Here is a 27,046-nt window from a genome sequence, read left to right as displayed (position 1 = left end):
TCATGCTATCCTTGGTGGCACTCAGAATCATTCTGCTTCATGCCATCCTTGGTGGCACTCAGAATCGTTCTGCTTCATGCCATCCTTGGTGGCACTCAGAATCATTCTGCTTCTCGCCATCCTTGGTGGCACTCAGAATCATTCTGCTTCATGCTATCCTTGGTGGCACTCAGAATCATTCTGCTTCATGCCATCCTTGGTGGCACTCAGAATCATTCTGCTTCATGCCATCCTTGGTGGCACTCAGAATCATTTTGCTTCATGCCATTCTTGGTGGCACTCAGAATCATTCTGCTTCACGCCATCCTTGGTGGCACTCAGAATCATTCTGCTTCACGCCATCCTTGGTGGCACTCAGAATCATTCTGCTTCACGCCATCCTTGGTGGCACTCAGAATCGTTCTGCTTCACTCCATCCTTGGTGGCACTCAGAATCGTTCTGCTTCATGCCATCCTTGGTGGCACTCAGAATCATTCTGCTTCACGCCATCCTTGGTGGCACTCAGAATCGTTCTGCTTCACGCCATCCTTGGTGGCACTCAGAATCGTTCTGCTTCATGCCATTCTTGGTGGCACTCAGAATCATTCTGCTTCTCGCCATCCTTGGTGGCACTCAGAATCATTCTGCTTCATGCCATCCTTGGTGGCACTCAGAATCATTCTGCTTCACTCCATCCTTGGTGGCACTCAGGATCATTCTGCTTCACGCCATCCTTGGTGGCACTCAGAATCATTCTGCTTCACTCCATCCTTGGTGGCACTCAGGATCATTCTGCTTCATGCCATCCTTGGTGGCACTCAGAATCGTTCTGCTTCACGCCATCCTTGGTGGCACTCAGAATCGTTCTGCTTCACGCCATCCTTGGTGGCACTCAGAATCATTCTGCTTCTCGCCATCCTTGGTGGCACTCAGAATCGTTCTGCTTCACGCCATCCTTGGTGGCACTCAGAATCATTCTGCTTCACGCCATCCTTGGTGGCACTCAGAATCATTCTGCTTCACGCCATCCTTGGTGGCACTCAGAATCGTTCTGCTTCACTCCATCCTTGGTGGCACTCAGAATCATTCTGCTTCTCGCCATCCTTGGTGGCACTCAGAATCATTCTGCTTCACTCCATCCTTGGTGGCACTCAGAATCATTCTGCTTCACGCCATTCTTGGTGGCACTCAGAATCATTCTGCTTCACGCCGTTGCAGTTTGGCAGCCCTCCGCACGCCCATAGCATGCAGTGGTTGCGTGGCCGTGCTGGGAGTCTGGCAGGCAAAAGTGAATCGCTTTGGGTCGCCCGCTGTTCTTGACGGTGCCCAGGGAACAAAACCAAGGTGTGTAAGCCCAGGAAGGTGTGCAATTACTTGCACATAGTTGTGGGGTCTCGGGCAGAGATCACCTATCAACCAGTGTGGAACAGCTGCTGCTTGTCAGGCAGCCCCGTCTGCTTGTGCATGGAGTGCTGTGGAAGCCTCTGCTTTTGGGAGTGTCTGGAAGCAGAGAAGCAGGTCCAGCCAGGGAAGGCATCACCTGAGAGAGGCAGAGTGGGAACTCGCTGTGCAGGCAGAACACGTCACAACAAGCGCTGCAGTGAGCGCTGCAAAGGCAGATAAAGCTGCCCGAGGTGCTGAGGCATCGCCAGGGCTGGCATTAAGCAGCAGCAGATGGAAGGGAAACATCGAGCCAGTTTCCTTTTGCTTAGGTGGAGAAATAGAGTCTGTCTCAATTCAGTTTTGATTCAAGCCTGACGTTTTATTCGGAAGAATGAAGAAAGATGCAGGTCTTTCTTTGGTGGTTGTTTAAATGTGGGGCTTTGTGGCCTCGTTGTGATCCTCCAGGCACCTCTTCTGAGCCCAGAGTTTCACACTGCTCTTCTGGAAATGAAGTGAAACTCCATTGAGGTGCATCCAGTGAGGCTGTGGGTGTCCCTCCCTGGAAGCACTGGAGGCCAGGCTGGACGGGGCTGCGATCCCTGCCTACAGCAGGGGTGGAACTGCATGCGCTTAAAGGTCCCTTCCAACCCAAAGCATCCTGTGTCTCTGTGTCTGAGGATCAAACGAAGCACAAGCTAACATGCTCTACATATAGTTTCTGCTGTTAGTTTTAGTCTAGAGGTAAAGCTTTTGTCTGTCTTCTGTTATTTCCCCCTCCTCTGCCTTAGATGAAACCTGTCCTTACTGCTGAACGTTTGCAGAGATGCATGCAGCTGTGCCCACATCACCTCCTGCTGTTCTCACTATGAAGTGGGCAGCTTTCTCTGGTCTGATGGCTTCAGTGGCTCGCAAAGCAGAGTGCTTATGGTGATATCAAATTGACAAAGGTGCTCCCAATTACACCGATGTGAACAGAGCAGGGCCTTGGGCTGAGCCAGAGGGAGGTTTCATAGGAGACTCAAAACAGCCCCTGGTAACTGAATGAAGAGCTGCACGCTGCTTTCTCTCCTCCTGTTTCTGCCCTGCCAATGTAGGGACAAGGGGAATGGCTTTAAAGTGAGGCAGGGGAGGTTTGGGTTGGATATGAGGAGGAAGTTTTTGAGCCAGAGGGCGGTGAGGCACTGGCACAGGTTGCCCAAGGAGGCTGTGGATGCCCCATCCCTGCAGGCATTCAAGGCCAGGCTGGATGTGGCTCTGGGCAGCCTGGGCTGCTGGTTGGCGACCTGCACACAGCAGGGGTTGCAACCAGGTGAGCGCTGTGCTCCTGTGCAACCCAGGCCATGCTGGGGTTCTGTGTGTTGTGGATGAGGAGGGCAATGATCACCTACAGGAGCAGCCACTGCAGTGTCTTTGGGAAAGACTGAGCAGATGGGTGGGGAGATCTTGGCTACTGGGATGAGATCCTGCCTCTCATCAGCCCCTTTTATCTGCTTTCATCTCCCACTTGTCAGGTTTTCAGCGAGCTCCTTCCTGCTTTCCTTCATCCGCTGCCCCTGAGCATGGGAGGAGTTGTTCATAAGCAGCTACAAAGTCTGCCTTCTCCTTCAGCTTCTTCCTGCACTGAAATATCTGTGCTATATTACAGTGCTGAGCAGCAACTTCTGAGGAGCAGCGTGCTGAATGCTTCTTTATGTTGCCCTCTCCTCTCCCTGTGTTCATTATTGCCTCTCCTCGTGGGCTGGGAGGAGGAATTTCTTGGGGAAGAGCTCAGATTTGTAGTTTTCATTCATTACCTGCTGTGGAAAGGTTCTAATTAATGACTGGTGCTTTTGGAAAGCTAGTCTAGAATCTATGGAACAAATAAATCCACAGCTGTGTCCTCTTGTTCCGCGCGCCCTTGATGATGGGGCACAGTATTCCCATATTCTTCATCTGTTGCCTGCAACTTTCTTTTCTCTGGACGTTGTGATGGTTGTTATGTTATGAAACTCCATCCAAATGTTGCTTTCCTGATCTCCCTGTAGAAGCTGGCTGCAGTACAGAGCTCATGAGCCACTGAGTTGCACAGCAGGTGATGCATAATGCCGAATTCGCACATCTCCCTGTTCCTTTGCACCCCTTGGATATCTCTCCCTTTCATCTGTTTGCTGTGTTTAATGTGGTTTAGATTATGAGGGCTTCTTAAGCAAGGACCAATATGATGTGAGCTGATACTTCATCTGTCTCCTGTCCAAAATCTTTTACTGTAACTGAAAATTGAACCAAAGCAGCACGGGCGTTTGCCTGTCCCCACTTGGGATTCAGGGAAATCATTGCTTGTTGCTGGGGCAGTTCAGCAACGGGAGAACTGAAAGGAAATTAAGAAGAAATTAGTAATGCTGTCCTACCCGTTAGCAGGATGCTCCGTGCTCCGTCGCAGCCCAAAGTCAGATGGAATGTTACAAAAGGAGCAGAGTTACTCTGTGCTGGCGTGGGTTCACCTCGAGTGCCATAGAATGAGGAGGACATGAAATCCTTAGCATCCAGATGAAGGCTGCAGAGGTGGTGAGGGTGTGGGGAGGGATGTATGAGGGGCAGCTGAGGTCCTTGGTTTGTTCAGCCCAGGAGGAGGCTGAAGGGAGGCCCGTCGCATCCATGGCTTCCTCTGAGGCCAGCAGGAGAGTGTTAGGAAGAGGCTGTGCACCAGCAGGCATGGGGCAGCTCGCAGGCAGTGGGGATGCCCTGAGGTGCTGCAGCTCGGAGAGCATTGGGGCAGCAATCAGACGTTGGGTTCGGGGTTTTGGTGCTCCTGTGTGGGGCCATGCGCTGGCTCAGTGATCCTTGTGGGTGTGATGCTGTGATATAAAGCTACTCTTCACCCTCACCTTGGAGCTCCAACGTCACAGCTTCCAGTAATGATGCAGGAGAAGAGAATAATTCAGAGGGGCTTGAGTAGAGGGTTAATCACAGATCACAGGTTAATCACAGAACTGTAGGGGTTGGAAGGGAGCTGCAGAGCTCATGGAGACCAACCCCCTGCCCAAGCCGTTCCTACAGCAGGTCGCACAGGTCGGCGTCCAGGCAGGTCTGGAACATCTGCAGAGCAGGAGACTCCACCACCTCCCTGGGCAGCCTGTTCCAGTGAACAGTGGGACCATAGAGACACATTGGGACCCATAGAGACACATTGGGACCCATAGAGACACATTGGGAGCCATAGAGACACATTGGGACCCATAGAGACACGTTGGGACCCATAGAGACACATTGGGACCCATAGAGACACGTTGGGACCCATAGAGACACGTTGAGACCCATAGAGACATGTTGGGACCCATAGAGACACATTGGGACCCATAGAGACACGTTGGGACCCATAGAGACACATTGGGAGCCATAGAGACACATTGGGACCCATAGAGACACGTTGGGACCCATAGAGACACGTTGGGACCCACAGAGACACGTTGGGACCCATAGAGACACATTGGGACCCATAGAGACACGTTGGGACCCATAGAGACACGTTGGGAGCCATAGAGACACATTGGGACCCATAGAGACACGTTGGGACCCACAGAGACACGTTGGGACCCATAGAGACACATTGGGACCCACAGACTCCCCCCCTCCCTGCAGCCTGTCCCATTGCTCCTCCCCTCACTGCACAGCCGTTCCTTCGCACATTGCTGCACAACTTCCTATGCTGCATTTCCAGCCGTTTCCCCTCATCCTGCCTCCACTCCCCACTGAAAACAGTCCGGCCTCGCCATGCTGCCCCCCACACCTCAGATACTGATAGACCTGGATCAGGGTTGCTGGAAACATGCAAGAAGCAGCTGGATGAAGGGGTGGTGTCCATCCAGAAGTGTGACGGCTGAGTTGATGTGTGCAATCATTGTGGCACAGCGAGGTTCTGTAGGCGCTGATTTTCCTAGCCAAAGCAAAAGAAGAATGGCTATCGGGTTCCCCAGCAAAGGAGGCTGTTGTTTGTAGCTGAACTGTAGAACTTCTGCCTCTGGCTGCTGTGGATACTGAAATTATGGGTGGATTTGGGGAAATCCCAAATTGTTGTGAGTTTCTGATAGCAAAATCCTTTGAAGTCATTAAAGCACGCCTGGCTCAGGATGCTGGTGTGCCTTAGGAGCTCAAATGGACTTAGGGAAGCTGGTTGTAAGCATTATAATTGCTCGTCCTACCTCTGTGTGTTTTCCAGATTCTACAGGACTCTTTGATCCTTTTGGAAATGCAATTCTGGACTACCAGAATATTTGATCTGATCCCAAACAGAGGATTTTGTGCTCTGTTCTCCCGTTTCAGAAGCATAGAGTAGAGGGAGGGTTCAGGCCCTGAGGGTGAATGTTGGACACTGAACGCGTGGGGACTCTTTGTTTGGACAGGCCAGAAAGTAAAGAGCTTTAGTGCTGAAGAGTGCCGAGTTTGGTGTTGTGTATGGAATGGGATTGGGCAAACCTATAATCTTTATGGAGGATTATGACCTAAATCAACATCGTTCGTGTGAGGAAGAGTCATCGTAGCAATTTAATGAGAGAAAATGGCTTGACGTGTGTTCTTTCAAATACAGTTCCAGATTAATGGCCACCCACAAAAGCACTGTATGGTGAGGTGTGTCATCGCACAGTGGCTGTTGCAGGGCTGCCTGTGTGTAAAACCCACGGTGAGTGCAGGGCACTGCAGTTCGCTTTCATTGCAGAGGTAATTGCCTGTGGCTCGTGGCGAGGGAAGAGCAGGGCAGGTATTGCTGTGAGATTTCTACAAACAGAGCTGACTTCACGCTACTGGTGTGATGCGTCCGTGCTGTGCCAGCTGTGAGCTAGATGAGCGTGCTGCAGTCGTTCCAGTGTTGAAAAGCAGATTGCTTTCAGAAGGCCATTGATTAGATCTGCCAGAAAGTTTTCTGAAAGTGATCACAGCCTGCTGTGTGCAGGGTGACCAACCAGCAGACCAGGCTGCCCAGAGAACCCATAGGGTGCCATAGGGATCCACAGGGTGCCATAAGAACCCATAGGGTGCCATAGGGATCCATAGGGTGCCATAAGAACCCATAAGGTGTCATAGGGACCAATAACAGAGCCATAAGGATCCATAGGGTGCCATAGAGATCCACAGGGTGCCACAGGGATCCACAGGGTGCCACAGGGATCCACAGGGTGCCATAAGGATCCATAAGGAGTCATAATCAATAGAATCATCATAGAATCCCAGCATGGCCTGGGTTGCACAGGAGCACAGTGCTCACCTGGTTGCAACCCCTGCTGTGTGCAGGTCGCCAACCAGCAGCCCAGGCTGCCCAGAGCCACATCCAGCCTGGCCTCCAATGCCTGCAGGGATGGGGCATCCACAGCCTCCTTGGGCAACCTGTTCCCATATAAGTGATAATAAATACTGGAATTATTAAATCCAGAGAGAAATGCAGATAACTCCAGAACAAAACCTCACCAGCTTGGCCAGAAAGCCAGAATAATGTAAATGAAGGCACGTGCTTCTGATGCAGGGTTATTCATACAATTACATGTCCTTTGGGATTATAAACAGTTTTGGCTGGTGATAGTGTGAGTGCATTTATTGTAAGGCCAGACTTTCCCAAGTAATGTAAATTGCTGCTTTCTGAAGTATGATCAGAAATCCTGTGTTCATAGGTTTTCTGTTGGGCTGCTGTCCATCATTAAAGAGAAGGCATTAATGCTTATTGATAGCAGGCATCCCAGCAGTGGGGTCTGTGGCTGGCGCACTCAGGAGGATGCTGAAATGTTCAGGCAGTCATTAAGCAGTCCTGGTAAATTGCAGTGGTAGCATAAAGCTGTAGGAAATGGTAAATATCGGTAAATGCGGCATCGCAGGCTGATGGAATGTAAGTTAAGGTGGAGAACAATGTGCCAAAATGCAGAATGGGGGTTGGAATGGAATGCTGGGCCATTTTGCTGTGATGTGCAGCATCGGATAAAGGCCTGTTAGGGCACTGCTCCTTGTTCTGGTACAGAGATGCAGAGACAAATGGCATTTTGAGAGGAAGTCCAAGGAATTCATCACAAAAAGACACAAACGTTGTCTAGAGACAACGAACAACAGAGAACGTGTTGGATTTAGCATGGACAGAGCTCAGAAGTGATGCACGCTGCACCGGAACAGAGATGTGGCACTGGGTCATCGTCCTACTCTGCTAATGAAGGCATTGAGACAATTAAAATGGGAAGGTGAAGATTAATTTGACTTTGCAGTGAGGTTCAGTGTCACAGAGGAAAGGTGGAGATGGCTGAAGCAGATTCCTGAGAAGATGGGGTATTTTTCACACAACACCCATTTAATGCATGTAGTGCCTGGGAGGTGCCCATGAGTGCTGGGCTGTGCAGGAGGACGGGCTGCTGTGCTCTTTTTTGCCTTCTGTATCTGCCCTTCTGTACTCTGCCCACTGCTGCACGGCCTCCAGCGGTCAGCACTGCAGAGAGTGGGGCTGTGTGCTGCCTGCTGCTTCTCCCCCTGCAGATTGGAGTGGAAGTGATGCGCTGCTGGAATTGAGGCCGTGTCTGAAGCACTGGCTTTTCCTCATGGCACAGCTGGAGAGCTGCACGTAAGGCTTTCCATCTTCCTTGGACTGCCACAGATAGAATGCTAGGGAAATGCTGCAGCATTCAGGGCAGATATCTGGTGGATGGCAATGGTGCTAACCAGTGGCCTGCAGTACTGTGTGAGATGCTGTAGTATTCCCCTTGGTGTGCTCTTTGCTAAAAGGAAGCTGTGGTACTGCTGTGCAGCAGGCATTGCAGAATGGAAACACACGCTTTAAATTATTAAGAAGTTTGTAGAGAGCGTCGGGTAGGTTTGTGTTGAACAGATCCCAGAACGTCAGCGATGTGTCCTCCCTATTTAACGTTTTGATCAGTAAAAGAAGAGCACTGATAATAAAGCTGTTGGATACTTAATCTTTGGGAAAGCCAACAGAAATGGAAGGCGCCCACACGGAACACCTTGGGTCATTTGGAAAACTGACGCATCAGGACATGCGGCTTATATGTGTACTAATTAAGAATCCACTTCATAGATAAAGGAGTCTGCGTCTCATAGAATCACCAAGGTTGGAAAAGACCTCCAAGCTCCCCCAGTCCAACCGCTCCCCCATCACCAACAGCTCCCACTGAACCACGGCCCTCAGCACAGCACCCAGCCTTGCCTTCAACACCCCCAGGCTCGGCGCCTCCCCCACCTCCCTGGGCATCCATTGCAGTGCTGCCCACCTTTCTGACACCTCATTCTTCCTCATGTCCAGCCTGAATCTCCCCTGCCGCAGCTTGAAGCCGTTCCCTCTGCTCCCATCACTGATGGCACGAGAGCAGAGGCCGCCCCCCAGCTCCCTGCAGCCTCCCTTCAGCAGCCATAGAGAGCAGTGAGGTCCCCCCTGAGCCTCCTCTTCTCCAGGCTGAACATTCCCAGCTCCTTCAGCCTCTCCTCATCAGCCCTGTGTTCCAGACCCCTCAAAACCGAACGAGTATCAGAGTAAGCAGTGCGCTGAAGTTCAGTGCATGGCTGGCTCTCACTGCATACGCAGTCCATTTTATTGACTTATGCAGCCGCCCTGGGTATGTGAAGTATGGAGCTGTGGCACAAAGCCCTATGAGAGACTCAGCCTTTCTCAGCCAGAGGCTGGAAGGCAGGAAAAGTGCCTGTGGGCGCCTCAGGTGGCATCAAGCCTGTGTGCATGTACCTGGATTGGTCCTTCTTGTAGTTTGTTTGCACTTATTTATGTTCAGTTTGTCAAACATGAAGGGCTCAGGAGTTGGGATGTTCCTCTTACTGCCTGATATCTCTGCTTGGGTACTGCTAAAGCAACAGGGACTGCAGAGCAGGCTAATGAGGACTATTAACCAGCACGCTTAATGGCCTGAAAGAAATTCTTGGGTCCCGCTCTGCTGTGTTCTGCTCATACGGTCGAGTTTCAAACAGTTGCCAGGTCATATTGGCAGGATAAAATGGGGCGTTTGCTTTCTTGTGCAATGCAGGGGCAGCATTACTGTCTGCTTCACCTTTCCAGTCCCCTTCTGCTATTTCAGTGTAGGTTTTATCGCTTTGCTGCTGTGGATCTTCCTTCAGAACGTGGCGCAGGGCTGGATGGAAGGATGGGCAGCAGCTCTTTGTGAGGGGTCGTTTTCACATGGCTGCAGGAGCTGGAGGAGCTGAATGATAGCAGTGCGTGTGGTTCAGTTCCTGAATCGTAGAACCAGAACCCTAGAATGGCCTGGGTTGAAAAGGACCACAGTGCTCATCCATAGTGTGCCAATAGGGATCTATAGGGTGCCATAGGGATCCATAGGGTACCATACAGATCCACAAAGAGCCATAATCATAGAATGATCACAGAACCCCAGCATGGCCTGGGTTGCAAAGGCCTGCAACGCTCACCTGGTTGCAACCCCTGCTGTGTGCAGGTCGCCAACCAGCAGCCCAGGCTGCCCAGAGCCACATCCAGCCTGGCCTCCAATGCCTGCAGGGATGGGGCATCCACAGCCTCCTTGGGCAACCTGTGCCAGTGGGTAAAGCCTGTAGTCCTCAATCAGAGTATTATTATTATTATGCTCATTTACTCGAGCTTTTTCTGCTCATATACAGAAACTTCAACCCTTTCCAATTTCCATTGGGCCCAAAGACTGTGGTAATCCTTCCTTATATAAACAACCAGTTGCTCTTGAGGCTGTCGATAGGACAAGAGGAATGGTTTTAAAGTGAGACAGGAGAGGTTTAGGTTCGATATGAGGAGGAAGGAAGATTTTCAGCCAGAGGGCGGTGAGGCAGTGGCACAGGTTGCCCAAGGAGGCTGTGGATGCCCCATCCCTGCAGGCATTGGAGGCCAGGCTGGATGTGGCTCTGGGCAGCCTGGGCTGCTGGTTGGCGACCTGCACACAGCAGGGGTTGCAACCAGGTGAGCGCTGTGCTCCTGTGCAACCCAGGCCATGCTGGGGTTCTGTGATACACTCTCAGTCTGTATCAGTCCGTTTTCCATTCAGCACAACCACGAGGTGCAGACACTTGTTCCATTTCTCATATACCAGCAGTTGAAATGCCTGTGCAATAGGACCCCATCCTACTGAATGCCTTCCAGGTAGCTCCCAAGAACTGCCCTGCTGCTTTCGCTCTCCAGAATCCCATTATTTTTTTCCTAAGAGCTGCAGGATATTTAAGAATACTCCTACTTAGGGTTTGTGTCACCTGCTTCCAAACAGCCGTTCTGCTGTGGGACTGATTTGCAAGGAGGGGATTGGGGAAGCATCCTGAAAGTGTGTTGACTTTGGGATTTCCTCACCCTTCCGTTCTGGTAATCTGACGACTTTGGAGGGAAAAGAGCTCATTTTTACAGCATTCAGCCTCTCCTTGGGAGCAGCACAACGCTCAGACACCGCTGCTCCCAGTTCATGGTACCCACTTGTTGGGGACGGTCCTTCTGTCCTTGCAGCTCCGAGCATTGAGGTTTATAGAATCCTAGAATCATAGAATCACCAAGGTTGGAAAAGACCTCCAAGCTCCCCCAGTCCAACCGCTCCCCCATCACCAACAGCTCCCACTGAACCACGGCCCTCAGCACAGCACCCAGCCTTGCCTTCAACACCCCCAGGCTCGGCGCCTCCCCCACCTCCCTGGGCATCCATTGCAGTGCTGCCCACCTTTCTGACACCTCATTCTTCCTCATGTCCAGCCTGAATCTCCCCTGCCGCAGCTTGAAGCCGTTCCCTCTGCTCCCATCACTGATGGCACGAGAGCAGAGGCCGCCCCCCAGCTCCCTGCAGCCTGCCTTCAGCAGCCATAGAGAGCAGTGAGCTCTGCCCTCAGCTCCTCTTCTCACCCTGAACATTCCTGTGCTCCAGACCCCTCACCATTTCATTGCCCTCCTTTCAACACGTTCCAGGCCCTCCATGTCTTTCTTGCAGTGAGGGGCCCAAAACTGGACACAGCCCTCGAGGTGCGGCCTCACCAGTGCTGAATACAGGGGCACAATCACCTCTCTGCTCCTGCTTGCAACACTGTTTCTGATGCAAAAAAGCATTTATAGCAGCGGATCCATAACTTCTGTTGTGTTTGTTGTTTGTTTGTTTTTTTTTTTCTCCACAGTTCTCAGATTTGTGCCTCTGCTTTTGAAGATACCGGCAGCACCTGAAGGACGCGCGGAGCTGAATGGCAGAGCCTTAGCAGGCAGGCACAGCAATGGCACGCTCGGCAGACGGCGGCTGCTCCGCACGCAGGGTCTGATGGTGCTTCCTCAGCACTGCCTTCCGAGAAGGAGCTGCCTGGAAGAGGACGCGGCATCTCCCTCCCCACTTCTCACCCCGTAGCCCAGCAGGGTGACGGTGCAGATTTTCCAGCCCGGTTACTCGGCCGCAGGACCGGAGTTCGGTGCGATCCAGTTCGGGTGTTTGCTGCAGCCCTCTGGCTCTGTTTTCACAGGTAAAGGTGACGTGGGGGAACCGCCTCCCTTCCTCCCCGGCCCCACCTCAGCCCCACAGCTCCCATCCCTGAGGTCAGCACCGAGCTGCCTGCCCTGCTGCCGGGCGGTGATGCCGTGTGCTGAGCAGCAGGACGGCCGATGGCCGCTCGACGTCCCAGACTGTGCTGACAAACCTGCTCGCCGCCTGCCCTGCGGCCGCACCGCACCCTGCGCCCAGCCCACAGAGCCCAGCAGGCACCCCGTGGCTTTCCCAGCCTAAGCTGACACTCCTTAAAGTGCACGCAGAGAAATGACGGCTTCCAACACGTATGTGCGGAGCCAACGCCCTCCTGCAAGGCTGTTTTTGCTGCGGCAGCACAACTGGGTGCAGATGTCTGTCCCTGTTTGTCTCATCAGCCTCCTTCCAAACCCTCCTGGGCTGCTGTCCTACCTCAGCTGTGATCTCTGTATTCAATCCCACAGGAATTCCTCCAGCTCTGTGTTTGCCTTAAGCCAAAGACTTAAAGAAGAACATGAATACGATTTTGCATTTTCAGAAATGCACTTCTTCAGTTGTTCACTTCTTGCTGGTTCATATTGACAACCAGAAGGCCTGAGGTGACTTCAGCGGCTTCCTCCATTGCAAACACAGCCCTGCTCAGCCTTCCTTTATTTCCTGCCCTGCCTTTCCAGCCACAGATGGTTAGAGAATGGGAAAGGATTCTGACAAAGCATTGCCTGTCCCTCCTGCTCACAGCTGCCTCCTCAGGCACTTCTTGTTGCCCACCAGAGATACATGGGCCCAGCGAATCTTGGTGCTGACCAGTATGGACACTTGGAGAAAGCAGGCAGTTTCCCTCATAGAATGGCCTGGGTTGCACAGGAGCACAGCGCTCACCTGGTTGCAACCCCTGCTGTGTGCAGGTCGCCAACCAGCAGCCCAGGCTGCCCAGAGCCACGTCCAGCCTGGCCTCCAATGCCTGCAGGGATGGGGCATCCACAACAGAATCACAGAACAGCCCAGGTTGGAAGGGACCTCAAGGATCCCTGTAGACGGGGCCTCACAAGAGCTGTCTAGAGGGGAACAAACACCTGACAATCACCTTCCTGTCCCTCTGGCCACCCCTTTTTCAATGCAGCACAGAACACGGTTGGCCTTCCGGACTGCAGGCGCTCACTGCTGTCTCACGTCCAGCTTCCCATCCACCAGGACCCCCAGTCCTTCCCTGCAGGGTTGCTCTCAGGGAGAGGAGCATGTCCTTTTGTCCAGCTGTCGGCACTCTCTCCCCTCCCCAGGCTGCAGCTATTCAGCTGACATCCCCTCACCCAGGCAGCATTGCCGTCTCCTGCTGCCATTGTCCCCTCCTTACCCCCCCAGTGCCACTTCAGCCACTGCAGCACCAGCATCGATACCACGCTTACAGCCAAACTGTGCCATCGTCATCATTCAGTGGATATAACACCTGGATATTTGTTTCCCTGCCTCATGTACCCATTTCCCCCTGCACGGGTGTCCAGCAGTGCTTATCAGCTTGAGCTTCACGCAGCGGCTGCTGTGATGCACACATGGCTCACCGGTGAGCTGACCTCCTTATGGAAGTGCCAACTTACACACCCACCGTTTATGAGAGGCAGAATTGCTAATAGCAGCAGCTCACGATTTGCATAGGGATGAATCCAACTGTTTTTTCGCTCTGCAGTTTAGTCATTAGTGGGAATTTAGTTTGGAAAAGACCTGTCTGAAACTATTTTATTCATTAATTAGTTCTTGACTCAGAGACACTTGGCCTTTGTCAGCAATCGGGAACTGTAAATCCTGGTGAAATGTTAGTTGCATTGGGATGAGACTCAGAGGTGTAGGTAGAGCCATACGTGCGTTCAGTGTAGCTGGGTGCTGCGTTGAAGTGAAAACAGTTCTTCATCCTAGGATGCAGTGATGCTGGAAGTGACAGAACAGCCAAAGCCAGACGAGAAGCAGTGCCTCCCATCAGACTGACGGTCAGAGGCTGAGATGAGTGCTGTGGTCCTTTTCAATCCAGGCCGTTCTGTGGTTCTATGATATCAATTTGGTATTTCCTTACCAAGTGTGGCGAGCAGGGATGCATAGGGAAGAGTGGCAATGCTTCCCCAGAGATTCTTGTGGTCCGCAGCGATACCTTTAATGGCTTCAGAGGATTTTCTTTCCATCTGTGGAGGTGCCCTTCCTTTGGGAAGGCATTCTGCGCAGTAAGAGCTTGAGAAAGCTTTCCTGCTGTCTAGTCTGAAACCACTGCCTGCTCGTTTCATTTGAAAGCCTTTCAGTTCTTGTAAGGAGAAAACAGCCATCTGTCCTGCTCACACTGTATGGACCTCTTCTCCGGGCTAAAGATTTGTACTTGGCGTTCATAACAGCCTTCTTAGATGTGAGGATGAGCCTTTCACATTTGCAGCATGTCCAGGTTTAAGTTCCCACTAAACCCGTATTCTTTAATAAATAATTTCAGATTAGCTGACATTTCTCCTTTTAATATCCATTTTTTTGCCTTCTTGGTTTATGACAGCACTGAAATATTCATTGCCATAATACAGAATTAAGGTTGCTCGATCACTTTATCAGCATTCAATTCTCCTTGCCGTTTTTACTGTCAAGTCAATATCGTGAGGCTCCTCTGTTTTCTCTGCCTCCTTTGTCTTCGCAGTTTCTGTTCAGCTCAAGCCAGCATTGCCAGGCATTTCACCTGCACGACTGTTCCCCCCTTTATGGATTATTCTGGATAGGTTGGACAGCGTGGCCTCCAGCACAGCCCAGGAACCCTGCGGAGCTGCAGAGCTCCAGGGGGCGCAGGGTCCTGCGTGACGTCCCAGCAGAATGGGGTGACTGAGGATTTTGTGTCACCAAAGTGGGGAATGTCAAAGAAGAGAAGAGAAGTGAGGATGGTGCTGTGTGAAGTGTTTGTGATTTCATTGCTTTGGTGTTGTGGGCTGGTTTGGGAAGTCTGTGAATCCAGGAAAGGCCTTCAGTCCAAGAAAGCCGTTGAACCCTGAGAGCATTTCCTTGAAATGAGGGGTTGAGACACTTTAGCACAGCCAAGAGCAGGTGAGGAGACCTGAGCACAGCAAAAGGGAGGTATGTAAGTGCTCACTATTTTACAGGACAGTCCTGAAGCCTCTTTTTCTTCCTCCTGCAACCACGGCAATCATTTCTGTATTGAATGCTACCGAAAACAGGAGCTCCTTCCACCCTCTGTGCTCAGCATCCCTATGAAGGCAGCTTGACGCAAGCAGTCAAGGACTGCCAAGCTCTTTTCTTCTAACAGCGAGGAAGGCTCTGTGGATGTCAGTGATGGAAGCATTATAGTGCAGGGTAGGAAGCCAGAGAGCTTTGGAGCTCTCTTCAGCTCAGCGGGATCCCATTACGTGAGTTGCTTTTCTGCCACGATCAACTTTCCTTTCAAAATCTGCTTAAAATCAGGTTTGTCTCGAGTCTGGAGTGATAGCTTCCCTGCAGGCCTCACTGTAAAACACCAAATCAATCAGCCCGGGTTTTCCCAACCTTAACTCCAGGAGACTGAAGAAGAATCCTGCCCTTGCCTTTATTTCTTCATGGCTCTCATGAGGACTCGTGAGCACACAGCAGTGTGGTGCCCTTAAACTTGCCTGCATCCCACTTATGGCCGTGCTTCTCTTCCCACACTGAGGTGATGTTAAAACAGTTTCTAAGGATTCGGTGGGGGCATTTGTAGACCTGCACGTGCGTTTGCACTGCCTACTCTATTATGCACAGTCATTTTTTAATTATTATTATTATTTTGCATTTGGAAATGAGCTTCAGTGGCGTTCAGATAATAACCAGCAGCACAGTTTTTTCAGAAAAAAAATATTAGAAGATTAAAATAAAAGACAAATGTTAGCTTAGCTTTGAGCAATCTCTGGCCCGGATGCCCACGCATCGTTTTTGTTCATCACTGCAGTGCCCTCATTGATTTGTTTCTGATTTTGCCCCCAAACATTTAACTGCATTAAATTTCTGCAGTGATTGCCACCTTTGCCTGCTTTAAGGTGAGCATTAATTGTGAATAAACTTTCTGGTAATCCCAGATATGGATACAGATTGGAAGAACTCCTTGAGAGTAGTCCTGCTGAGAAGGACTGAGAGGTCCTGGCTGATGAAAAAGTGAGCCAGCCTTGTGTGCCTGCATCCTGGAAGGTCGATAATATCCCAGGCTGCATCGGAAGAGTGGCCAGCAGAGCAAAGGAGGTGACGGTGCCTCTCTGCTCTGCCCTCCTGAGGCCCCAGATGGAGGATTGCATCCAGGTCTGAGGTCCCCAAGGCAGGAAAGATAAGGAGGTTTTGGAGAGGGTCCAGAGGAGGGCCACAAAGGTGGTCAGAGGGCTGGAGCACCTCTACTGTGATGGCAGTCTGAAGGAAATGGGCTTGTACCTGGTGTAGGGAACTGCTTTGGTGGGGGGTTGGACTCGATGGTCTCTGGAGGTCCCTTCCAACCCCTGTGATTCTGTGAGTCTGTGATTCAGTGATTCTGTGATTGTACAGCCTGGAGAAGAGAAGGCTGCGGGGTGACCTCACTATGGCCTTTCAGTATGCTGAGGGAGATCATAAACAGGAACTTTATACATGGGTAGATAGTGACAGGACAAGAGAGAATGGTTTTAAACTGAAGGAAGGAAGATTTAGGGTAGGTATTGGGGAATTTTTTCACTGAGAAGGTGTTGAGGTGCTGGAACAGATTGCCCAGAGGCTATGGATGCCCCATCCATCCCTGGAGGTGTTCAAGGCCAGGTTGATGGGGCTGGATGGGGTTGGATGGGGCTGGATGGGGTTGGATGGGGCTGGATGGGGTTGGATGGGGTTGGATGGGGCTGGATGGGGTTGGATGGGGTTGGATGGGGTTGATGGGGTTGGATGGGGTTGGACGGGGTTGGATGGGGCTGGATGGGGTTGATGGGGCTGGATGGGGTTGGATGGGGCTGGATGGAGTTGGATTGGGTTGGGTGGGGTTGATGGGGCTGGATGGGGTTGGATGGGGTTGATGGGGTTGGATGGGGTTGGACGGGGTTGGATGGGGCTGGGTGGGGTTGATGGGGCTGGATGGGGTTGGATGGGGTTGATGGGGTTGGATGGGGCTGGATGGGGTTGGATGGGGTTGGATGGGGCTGGATGGGGTTGGATGGGGTTGGGTGGGGTTGGATGGGATTGGACGGGGTTGGATGGGGCTGGATGGGGTTGGATGGGGTTGGGTGGGGTTGGATGGGATTGGATGGGGTTGATAGGGTTGGGTGGGGTTGATGGGGTCCTGGGCACCCTGTGCTACTATTTGATCTAGTGTTTGGCAATCCTGCCTGTGGCAGCAAGGCTGGAACCTGATGATCCCTGAGCTCCCTTCCAATTCCCCAGCATTCTCTTCTCTTCTCTTCTGATTTTGCCATCGTGGCCCCTGAGCTTTCACCATTTATGAGGACGGTTGTGTCACTGAAGTGGGCCTGCTGCTGTGGCTCTGGCCGTTCTCACTGTTGGCTCTTCTCTTCCTACAGCTCTCCCTACCCCCATGGCTCGCCGATCTCAAAGCTCCTCGCAGGGGGACAACCCGCTTGACCCTAACTACCTTCCCCCCCACTACAAGGAGTATTACCGCCTGGCTCTGGATATACTCACCGAAGAGGGCAAAGAAAGTTACGAACGCTTTCTGGCAGAGGAGGCAGCCCCCGATTTCCTTTGCAACTCGGAGGTGGATCACATCCTACAGAACCTTCAGAAGCCCCAGTATGCCAATCAGGAAGGTAACGCAGACGCGGCGGGGGACAACGACGTGGATGGATCCTCCGGGACGTACTGGCCCATGAACTCAGACCTCGCCGTTCCGGAGCTCGACCTGGGCTGGCCCATGGTCTTTGGGTTCAGGGGAACAGAAGTAACAACCCTGGTGCAACCGCCGCCCCCCGACAACCCCAGCATCAAGGAAGAGGCTCGCAGGATGATTCGAGCTGCTCAGCAGGTGAGACGTCAGGGAGTCTGAGAGCAGAGAGAGACTGTAAACGTGTGAGAGGACGCGTCGTATCCTCTGCTGGGCTCCTTAATGTTCTCTGGGACCTGACAGAAAAGGAGGTTGATTCTGAAGCTGTTTATTTCATCAAAGCTGGCCTCTGTTCTCTGGGCTCGAGAAGAACTGTGTAAGGCCACAGTGAAGTACACCAAGAGAACAGAGAATCACAGAGCAGCCGAGGTTAGAAAGGGGCCTCTGGAGCTCGTCCAGTCCAGCCTCTCTGCTCAGTCAGAGTCAATTAGAGAAGGTTACTGAGGGCTTTTCCTCCAGTGTCTCCAGGAGTGGAGGCTGCTGTCTTTCTGGGCACCCTGTTGCTAATCTTTCGTCACCCTTATAGTAAGAAGTTTCTCTTCTGTCCAAGTGCAACATCCTGCATTTCAGTGTGTGCCCATTGTGGCTTTTCAGTGGGTAACGCTGAGATGAGTTTCGCTGCATCTTCATTACTCCTTCCCACCATGGAGTATTGTTATACACTGATAAGAGCTGGGGAGGACAGGGAAATCCTACAGAGCTTTGAACCACGGGATCATTTCAGGTAGTTGTGGAGAGAGATGAGGGGTTTCCCTCTGGATTAAGCAGCCCCGGATCCCCCAGCTGACACTCGTATGCCTTGTTTTCTGGAGCTACTGTCAAAGCTGCAATTAAAAGCTACTTCAGAAGGTACTGGCGACATCTAGAGGCGGTTCTGCAGTGGCTGACTCAACATTGGCCAGGAACGTATTTAAAAATGACAAATGTGCTGGAGGGAGTGAGGGGGTAGAGGCCAGGCAGGTCAGTGATACCTGCCACTGTGGTTCTGTGAGCAAAAAATGCCTGCTGTGAGCACTGGGCTAATGAGGAATAAGGGAATGGTCAGCGACAGCGAGGATCCTCGCTCACTTTGCAGCTCATGTCCACGATGCGCGCGTCACATAGGAAACCTATTTCCAGTTCTGGAGCCCACTGAATAGGAAGTTGAAATGCAGTCAGTTTAACAGTGCAGCTTTGGAATGCTGTGTGCTGGGGAACATGAGCAGGGCGGCCGCAGGCAGGCACAGATCTCTGAAGACTTCCTTGTGTTCTTTTCCTAGGTGGTAGCCATAGTCATGGACATTTTCACTGACGTGGATCTGCTGTTCGAAGTGCTGGATGCTGCTGCTCGCAGAGTCCCCGTGTACATCTTGCTCGATGAAATGAACTCTCAGCTTTTCCTTGATACAGCTGCTAAATGCAGAGTCAATCTGAACTATGTGGAGGTGAGCAAACCAAAGACCAACCCGTCCCGCAATTCCCATCCTGAGAGAGGTACCTCTGGGGAACGTTGGGCTGTTCTTACAGTAAGAACCTGAGAAAGGGGAAACCGGGGCCAGAGAATAGAGAAATACGTACATGAAGCCAGGAGACCTGGCACAGTGTAGGCCTGAAGGCAAAGGGCACGCTGATAAAAAGGGTGGCTTATCCATGTGCATGCAGACAGAACGGCTAGTGCTGGAGTGGAAGAATGGTGGCAGGAGGGACGTTAAGAGAGTAAGGGGAAAAAAGAGGGGGAAGGGAAGTAACAGCCTTGTCTGGTTTGCAGTTCCTGAGGGTGAGAACAGTTTCTGGCCCAACCTACTACTGCCGCACGGGGATGTCTTTCAAAGGACACGTGAAGGAGAAATTCCTCCTGGTGGACTGCATGGTGGTGCTGAGTGGCAACTACAGGTGAGAAGCCCTGTGCTGTTAATGGCCCGGTGTCACCGAATAATAGACTGTTTGTTTGCTGGGTAATGCAGTTTCAGCTGCTCCAAGCAAGGAAGTGTTAAACCTAACTCAAAAGAAGTGTCACCAAATCTAAACAAACAACCCGGTCCAAACCAGAACAGTTAAAAGAGACCCAGGAGTATGTGTTTATGTTTCAAGTGCAAGTTAGATGTATGGAATTACCCATTTCCCATGTTTTCTTTATTAAAGACTACACTATACTCATAGGATTATAGAATCCTAGAATCATAGAATCCTAGAATGGCCTGGGTTGAAAAGGACCATAATGATAATTCAGTTCCAACCCCCTGCTGTGTGCAGGTCGCCAACCAGCAGCCCAGGCTGCCCAGAGCCACATCCAGCCTGGCCTCCAATGCCTGCAGGGATGGGGCATCCACAGCCTCCTTGGGCAGCCTGTGCCAGTGCTGAAAGTCAGGGTGAATTTCTTCAGACGAGCAAACGGTGGAACACGGAGTAGTGCAGCGGAGTTTCTTGATGCTGACGCCATCTTTGCTTCTCTTTGTAGCTTCATGTGGTCTTTTGAGAAGATTCACAGGAGCATTGCGCACATCTTCCAGGGCGAGCTGGTGGCCAGCTTCGATGAAGAGTTCCGAATTTTGTTCGCACAGTCAGAACCTCTCGTTCCTCCAGCCAACGTCTTGGCCAAGGCAGAGAACCCCTTTGCCATGACTCCCTTCGGCAACAACATGCCTTTCTTTCCTAAAAAAGCACCCCTCATGTTCCAGAGGGACGACAACCTTTTTCCCTCCTTCATGGACAGAGTTGATCCAGACCGGTACTTCCTGTCCAACTTCCGGCGCGATGATTTGTTGCGCCATACCGTGGAGGGGTCAGCCATGCGAATGTACAAAAAGGTGGAGATGGAGAATGCTCAGATGGATCCCGTCAGGGGTTTTCTCCGTTCCAAGCAGCTGGAGTTGGATGCTTTTAAGAGACACAGTTTTGCAGAAGGAACGTTTGAAAATTTTGCTTCTTCTAAGCAATATGCCAGGCAGATGTTCGTGAACAACATGGACGAATTTAAAATCCAGTCCAGTCATTTTCAGAAGGATCAGTTCTACCAGTACCAGTTTGAACACCCCCACCTTTCTGGCAGACCCCAGGGATTCTTCGACAGAATACGAGGTGGGAGGCCAGGATTCAATGAATTGGAAGAGGGAGGGCCTCTTCCCTATGGAGAGGGACCCAGATACCCCGAACTTGAATCCGGTTTCCCACAGGAGGGTTTCCCCTTAAGGCTGGATTACGTGCCTTCGAATTCTTCCAGGGAAGTGAGACATGGCTCTGATCAGCTGAACCCTGCAGGCAACGGCCCGATGGGAATGATGCTGAGAAGGCAGAATATAGGACAGAAGTTTATTTGCCAGACTTCTCCTACGCAGAAGCAAAGCCTGGAACAGCGCCTGTTCTTACAAGACAAAGACGAGGACCAGGATCAGGACAAGAACACTCAGGAAAATAGAACAGGTTTACGCAACTGGAGGATTTCTTCGTACCTCAGCGCCTACCAGTCGGAACCAGAAGAAGGTCTCCCGATGCCCATGGAATCGGAAGCCTATAATGATGTTCTTGGGGATCCCCTCGCAAAGCACCCCACTGACCTCATCCCAGCATTCAAATCCCCTGTGTCTTTTAATAGCAAGTCACTGGGGGTTGAAAACGCCAAAGAATTTGCGGATCCTGAAAGAGGAGGTGAAGAAACACCTCTGATGAAACAAGACGCCTTCAGGTCCAGAATAAATCCCTTGATCCAAAGGAGCTCCAGACTCAGGTCCTCTCTGATTTTCAACGCTGCCAAGTTAGATCAGCCTAACGCAACAGTAGAGAAGGTTCAGATGATCCACAAGGAACAAGTGTCCAATGAACTGACAAAGGACAATGAAACCATAAAGACGGCCGCCTCGTCGAAAGTGGCGGAACTGTTAGAGAAGTACAAAGCTGTGGGCAAAGACGCCGAGCGAGCTACAGTCACTCACACCAAAGCCGTTTCCAGTTTTCTCCAGGAGGAATCACAGAACACGGAGAAGAAATGTACCAAATCCGTGCAATACAAGATTCTGGAGAGTAGAGTACTGGAGTCCAAAGACTCCTGCAGTTCTTACAAGATGCACGGGGAGACTGACAGAGCGTTTGGAATGGCTTCGTCGGCCCCCCAGCTCATTGATGCTTTGAGTAAAGATCCCTTAGCACACCTGGGCGCTAAAGTGGACAAACTGTCATCTCGGTTTTACCCTATAGAGAATAAACCTGCTCTTCCAGAAAAGGAGAGCCTTATATTTGTAGGAGATACTCAGAAATTGGCTCTTCCAGAAAAGAAGGAACGAGTGACGTTCAAGGAAGATGCTGAAAAATTGGTCAGTGCAGAACTGAAGAAACCACAGGGGAGGATGGGCACCACATCGGTCATCGAAAACCTGTCTAAAGGTCCAGGATCTGACAGCTCCCTCAATAAATCCGAGGAAGAGTGTTCAAAACAGGAACAAAACACAATGGAGTTTTTAAGGAAAGGATCCCTGCGGTTGAAGCAGTTTCTGAACCCGAAAGGTGAAAAGAAACTGGAGGAGGAACCCAGTTGCGAGGTCGGAAAGTCTGACAAACAGCCCACGGGTCTCAAAAGATCTTCCATAGGCGACTGTCAGGAAATGGTGGTGGAGGAAGAAAAAAACCACAAATTTGCAACGCCGCTTCCTCCCAAAAGCAGCCAACCGACGCAGGGCAGATTTCCTTCGTCCACAGCCAACATTCTGTACAGCAGCAATCTCCGTGATGACACCAAGGTGATTTTGGAACAAATCTCTGCCAACAGCCAGAAGAACAGAGCTGAACTGGCCAAGCAGCTGCCATCCACCAGCAATCCCGACCTTTCTAAGTCAACTATGAGCTTGGAAAGGAAAGCCGAGAAGGAGAAAAGCTGCAACATCCACAGGTCGGAGAGCTTTGGGAGCCAGAAGCGAAACGTCCAGCGGCAGCCGTCGGAGGACAGAGACACGCTGCTGAAAAAGATGGAGAACATGCGGAAGGAAAAGAGGGTGTACAGCAGGTTTGAGGTCTTCTGCAAAAAGGATGAGCATACGAGCCAGAGCGAGGAGGAGTACGACGCGGACGCCAAGGACAAGAAGATGGGAAAGTTCATGCCCAAAATCCTGGGGACCTTCAAGACCAAAAAATGATCATAGGAGCGCTGTTTAATTCCCTATCGTCACTGACTGGCAAAGCAATGAGGGAGAAACACATTTATGACGGCTGCGAAGCTCTTCGAGGCTGGCAAGGGGGATGTGTTCAGCGTGACTCCTAGGGCACAGACGGCCCCGTAGAGTCGTGTGGTAACAGGAAACCTTGTTACAGTATATTTAAAATAAAATTATTAAATTGCCAAGACGCTTACAATAACGATGTCTCTTTATCTAACGGCCAGGGAGTCTTCCCAGTGGTCAGGAAAAATAATTCCACTTTCAGTAAGGAGAGAAAAAGCAAAAAAATAAGAAGAAAAACCAGTGCTTGAGTTCAGTCAGTGAAAGCAAAGCTCATATGTGGTTTCTCAGGTGCAGGTTTCGTTACTTTGCATTGATGGCCGAGCTGATTTGGGAGCTCCCTTCTTGAAGAATGACAGAGAAAAATACACGAGTAACTTATTTTCCCTTAGGTGTGACTGTGGTCTGGTCAGCCCAGTTTTCCTGCTTACTGCTTTATCAGCCTGCTGGTTAAGTGTTATTATTGGTTTGTTTTCTTGTGTGTAATGGAAGTATTGCATTGGAGACCGAGCTGAGAATAGCAGCTGCACGGCCATAAAAGAGGAAAGTGACGATTAATTAATGGAGAAGGAGATGATTTCAGAATCATAATCACGCTTTTCAGCTGAGTGGAGAATTTCAGCCATTATAGTTAAGTAGTGATTTATGTAATCCTGATCCATGAGTGGAGAATTGCTGTGAAATTCCACTAAGTTCATTGAAAGAAGGGGGGGAGGGCTGTTAGCATCTTTGGTCCAAGATCAGAAGTGCTTTACTCACAGCTTCCTTGCAGGGCCTTGGTATCAAGCTGAGCACGCAGTATTGAGCACAGCCCGGATCAGTCAGCCATTGCAATTACAAACCAACAGGTTTGTGTGACGCGCTGTGTCGCGCCGTCGTGATGGACAGAAGGGCCAGGAAGCAATCGGACACACGGCCCGAGTTTCCTCTTCCTCTTGGGCTGTTCCCACGTGGCGTCCCCTAGGATTGCCAAACTGGGATCTGACTTGGTTTTCCTTTATTTTTCCTGGCTAAGGAGATGGGAGAGAAAAACGATCACGCACGGAAACAGGCTTCTGGATTTCTTGTTTCCATCAGCTGGAGTTACATGTTCAACTGAGCTGCAAGCTCAGCAAACCTATCGAGGCACACGGCTGGTGGATGGAGGCTGCTCCAGATCCTGAAGGTAACTTTGAGACTGCAGGAGTTCTCTTTTGGATACCAGCTCCCAGGGCAGCAGGCTCTACGTGCTCTGCATGGCTGTAACTGTGCCTATTTTCTGCTTATTGGAAAACTTAGGAATGAAGACATGAAAGAAAATCACCCCATCTCCATATTGCCACTGATGGTGGTAAAAAAAACACACCAAACAACTGTAAGAATCAAGAGAGCTTATTGTTTCAATATAAGAAATTCAACCTAGAAGTAAATTTGAGAGGAAAAATAGGGAAGAACCAGTCAAAATTGGGAAAAAAAAAAGGCTGAAGTGGCGTTCTTATTAATATTCCATATTACACAAATGTATTCTGTTTCAGAAACAAACCGTAATCAGTGACATAGGTGCAAATTCATAAATCAGGGCTGCACACACATCATTTTAGTACTGAATCAGATCCGCTGGCTGAGAAGTCCCAAAATGAGCTGTGGTGATAAAGACACCTCTGTCAGATGAGGCAGGCAGAGCTGAGCCCTGCTCTGTATTTTATATCCTATCGTATGTGTGTGTATGCACATATGGTGTGTGATACACCAGCCCTGTGTGGGTAATACAAATATTTCTCACTTCCCCAGCCCTTCACAAACCTGCTCCACTGCCGTTCTATAAGAGATGTTGGGAATGCAATTATTTCTGTAGGGCAGATTAGACCAACGCTGTGGAATCCTGCTGTGGTTGTTTGGGTTGGAGGATTTGATCCTGCTCAGCACGGTGTTCTGTGTACAAACGTGTTCCTGATCAGAACCAGAATGGCTCATCTCCTGTGCTGAGCTGGGAGCAGCTGCTGTGGGCTCTGTGCAAGTATTGCTGAATGAATCATAGTCACAGAAGGGCTTCGGTTGGAAGGAACCTCACAGATCAGCCAGTTCCAACCAATGGCCCTGGGCTGGGTGCATCGTGGTCCTTTTCAACCCAGGCCATTCTAGGATTCTGTGATTTTATGGATCCTTATGGCACCCTATGGATCCCTATGGCATCCTATGGATCCTTATGGCACCCTATGGATCCCTATGGCATCCTATGGATCCTTATGGCACCCTATGTGTCCTTATGGCACTCTGTGGGTCCTTATGGCACCCTATGGATCCCTATGTCACTCTGGATCCTTATGGCAACCTATGTGTCCATATGGCATCCTATGGATCCTTATGGCACCCTATGGGTCCTTATGGCACTCTGTGGGTCCTTATGGCATCCTATGGATTCCTATGTCACTCTGGATCCTTATGGTACCCTATGTGTCCATATGGCATCCTATGGATCCTTATGGCACCCTATGGGTCCTTATGGCACTCTGTGGGTCCTTATGGCATCCTATGGATTCCTATGTCACTCTGGATCCTTATGGCACCCTATGTGTCCATATGGCATCCTATGGATCCTTATGGCACCCTATGTGTCCTTATGGCACTCTGTGGGTCCTTATGGCACCCTATGGATCCCTATGTCACTCTGGATCCTTATGGCACCCTATGTGTCCATATGGCATCCTATGGATCCTTATGGCACCCTATGGGTCCTTATGGCACTCTGTGGGTCCTTATGGCATCCTATGGATTCCTATGTCACTCTGGATCCTTATGGCACCCTATGTGTCCATATGGCATCCTATGGATCCTTATGGCACCCTATGTGTCCTTATGGCACTCTGTGGGTCCTTATGGCATCCTATGGATTCCTATGTCACTCTGGATCCTTATGGCACCCTATGTGTCCATATGGCATCCTATGGATCCTTATGGCACCCTATGTGTCCTTATGGCACTCTGTGGGTCCTTATGGCACCCTATGGATCCCTATGTCACTCTGGATCCTTATGGCACCCTACGTGTCCATATGGCATCCTATGGATCCTTATGGCACCCTATGTGTCCTTATGGCACTCTGTGGGTCCTTATGGCACCCTATGGATCCCTATGTCACTCTGGATCCTTATGGCACCCTATGTGTCCATATGGCATCCTATGGATCCTTATGGCACCCTATGTGTCCTTATGGCACTCTGTGGGTCCTTATGGCACCCTATGGATCCCTATGTCACTCTGGATCCTTATGGCACCCTATGTGTCCATATGGCATCCTATGGATCCTTATGGCACCCTATGGGTCCTTATGGCACTCTGTGGGTCCTTATGGCATCCTATGGATTCCTATGTCACTCTGGATCCTTATGGCACCCTATGTGTCCATATGCATCCTATGGATCCTTATGGCACCCTATGGGTCCTTATGGCACTCTGTGGGTCCTTATGGCATCCTATGGATTCCTATGTCACTCTGGATCCTTATGGCACCCTATGTGTCCATATGGCATCCAATGGATCCTTATGGCACCCTATGGGTCCTTATGGCACTCTGTGGGTCCTTATGGCATCCTATGGATTCCTATGGCATCCTATGGATCCTTATGGCATCCTATGGATCCCTATGTCACTCTGGATCCTTATGGCACCCTATGTGTCCTTATGGCATCCTATGGATCCCTATGGCATCCTATGGATCCTTATGGCACCCTATGGATCCCTATGGCATCCTATGGATCCCTATGGCATCCTATGGGTTCCTATGGCATCCTATGGATCCTTATGGCACCCTATGGGTTCCTATGACACCCTATGGATCCCTGTGACACCTTGTGGGTTCTCTGGGCAGCCTGCTCTGGTGGTTGGTGACCCTGCACACAACAGGGGGCTGGAATCAGATGAGCATCATGGTCCTTTTCTACCCAGGCCTTTCTATATCCTGCTTTCATCCATCAGGACCCCTAAGTCTTTCTCCATAGAGCTGAATAATTCAGTTGGCAATGACAAAAGCCATTCTAAGACTCTTACAAAGGTAGTGCTATAGGCCATCACTTCTCAACCTGAGACTTGTTCACAGTGAGCATTAGATCATAGAATCACAGAATCAACGGGGCTGGAAGAGACCTGCGAGCTGTTGGTGCTGCCCTTTCAGTGCGCTCACAACCCTAAAATAAGCACCAGGCTCCTGCTGCAGCGAATGGGAACTGGCAGCTTAGACTACAAGAGTCAGCACGCTGTGTAGGAT

At 50.8% G+C, this 27,046-nt stretch overlaps 1 protein-coding gene across 4 annotated transcripts in view; it reads left to right on the top strand.

The window, feature by feature from the left end:
* The window catches only part of FAM83H (family with sequence similarity 83 member H), a 28,853-nt gene extending 5,925 nt beyond the window's left edge, over window positions 1-22,928 (top strand). Inside the window, exons 2-8 of one of the 4 annotated variants that reach the window (XM_052665183.1) lie at window positions 11,459-11,791; window positions 14,450-15,114; window positions 15,223-15,448; window positions 17,301-17,761; window positions 18,880-19,044; window positions 19,368-19,492; window positions 20,058-22,928. In XM_052665183.1, coding sequence (XP_052521143.1) covers window positions 17,315-17,761; window positions 18,880-19,044; window positions 19,368-19,492; window positions 20,058-22,722 — 3,402 coding nt within the window. In that variant the 5' untranslated portion in view covers window positions 11,459-11,791; window positions 14,450-15,114; window positions 15,223-15,448; window positions 17,301-17,314 and the 3' untranslated portion in view covers window positions 22,723-22,928. Of the gene's footprint in view, window positions 1-11,458; window positions 11,792-12,254; window positions 12,390-14,449; window positions 15,115-15,222; window positions 15,449-17,300; window positions 17,762-18,879; window positions 19,045-19,367; window positions 19,493-20,057 lie in introns of all 4 variants that reach the window. The other 3 variants (XM_052665184.1, XM_052665181.1, XM_052665182.1) reach the window with 3 other exon arrangements.
* The last annotated feature ends 4,118 nt before the right edge of the window (window positions 22,929-27,046 follow it).

Source organism: Tympanuchus pallidicinctus, unplaced genomic scaffold (genome assembly GCF_026119805.1).
Source record: "Tympanuchus pallidicinctus isolate F22 unplaced genomic scaffold, pur_lepc_1.0 scaffold62, whole genome shotgun sequence".
NCBI lineage: Eukaryota > Metazoa > Chordata > Aves > Galliformes > Phasianidae > Tympanuchus > Tympanuchus pallidicinctus.
This window is presented reverse-complemented; position numbering and strand designations above follow the sequence as displayed.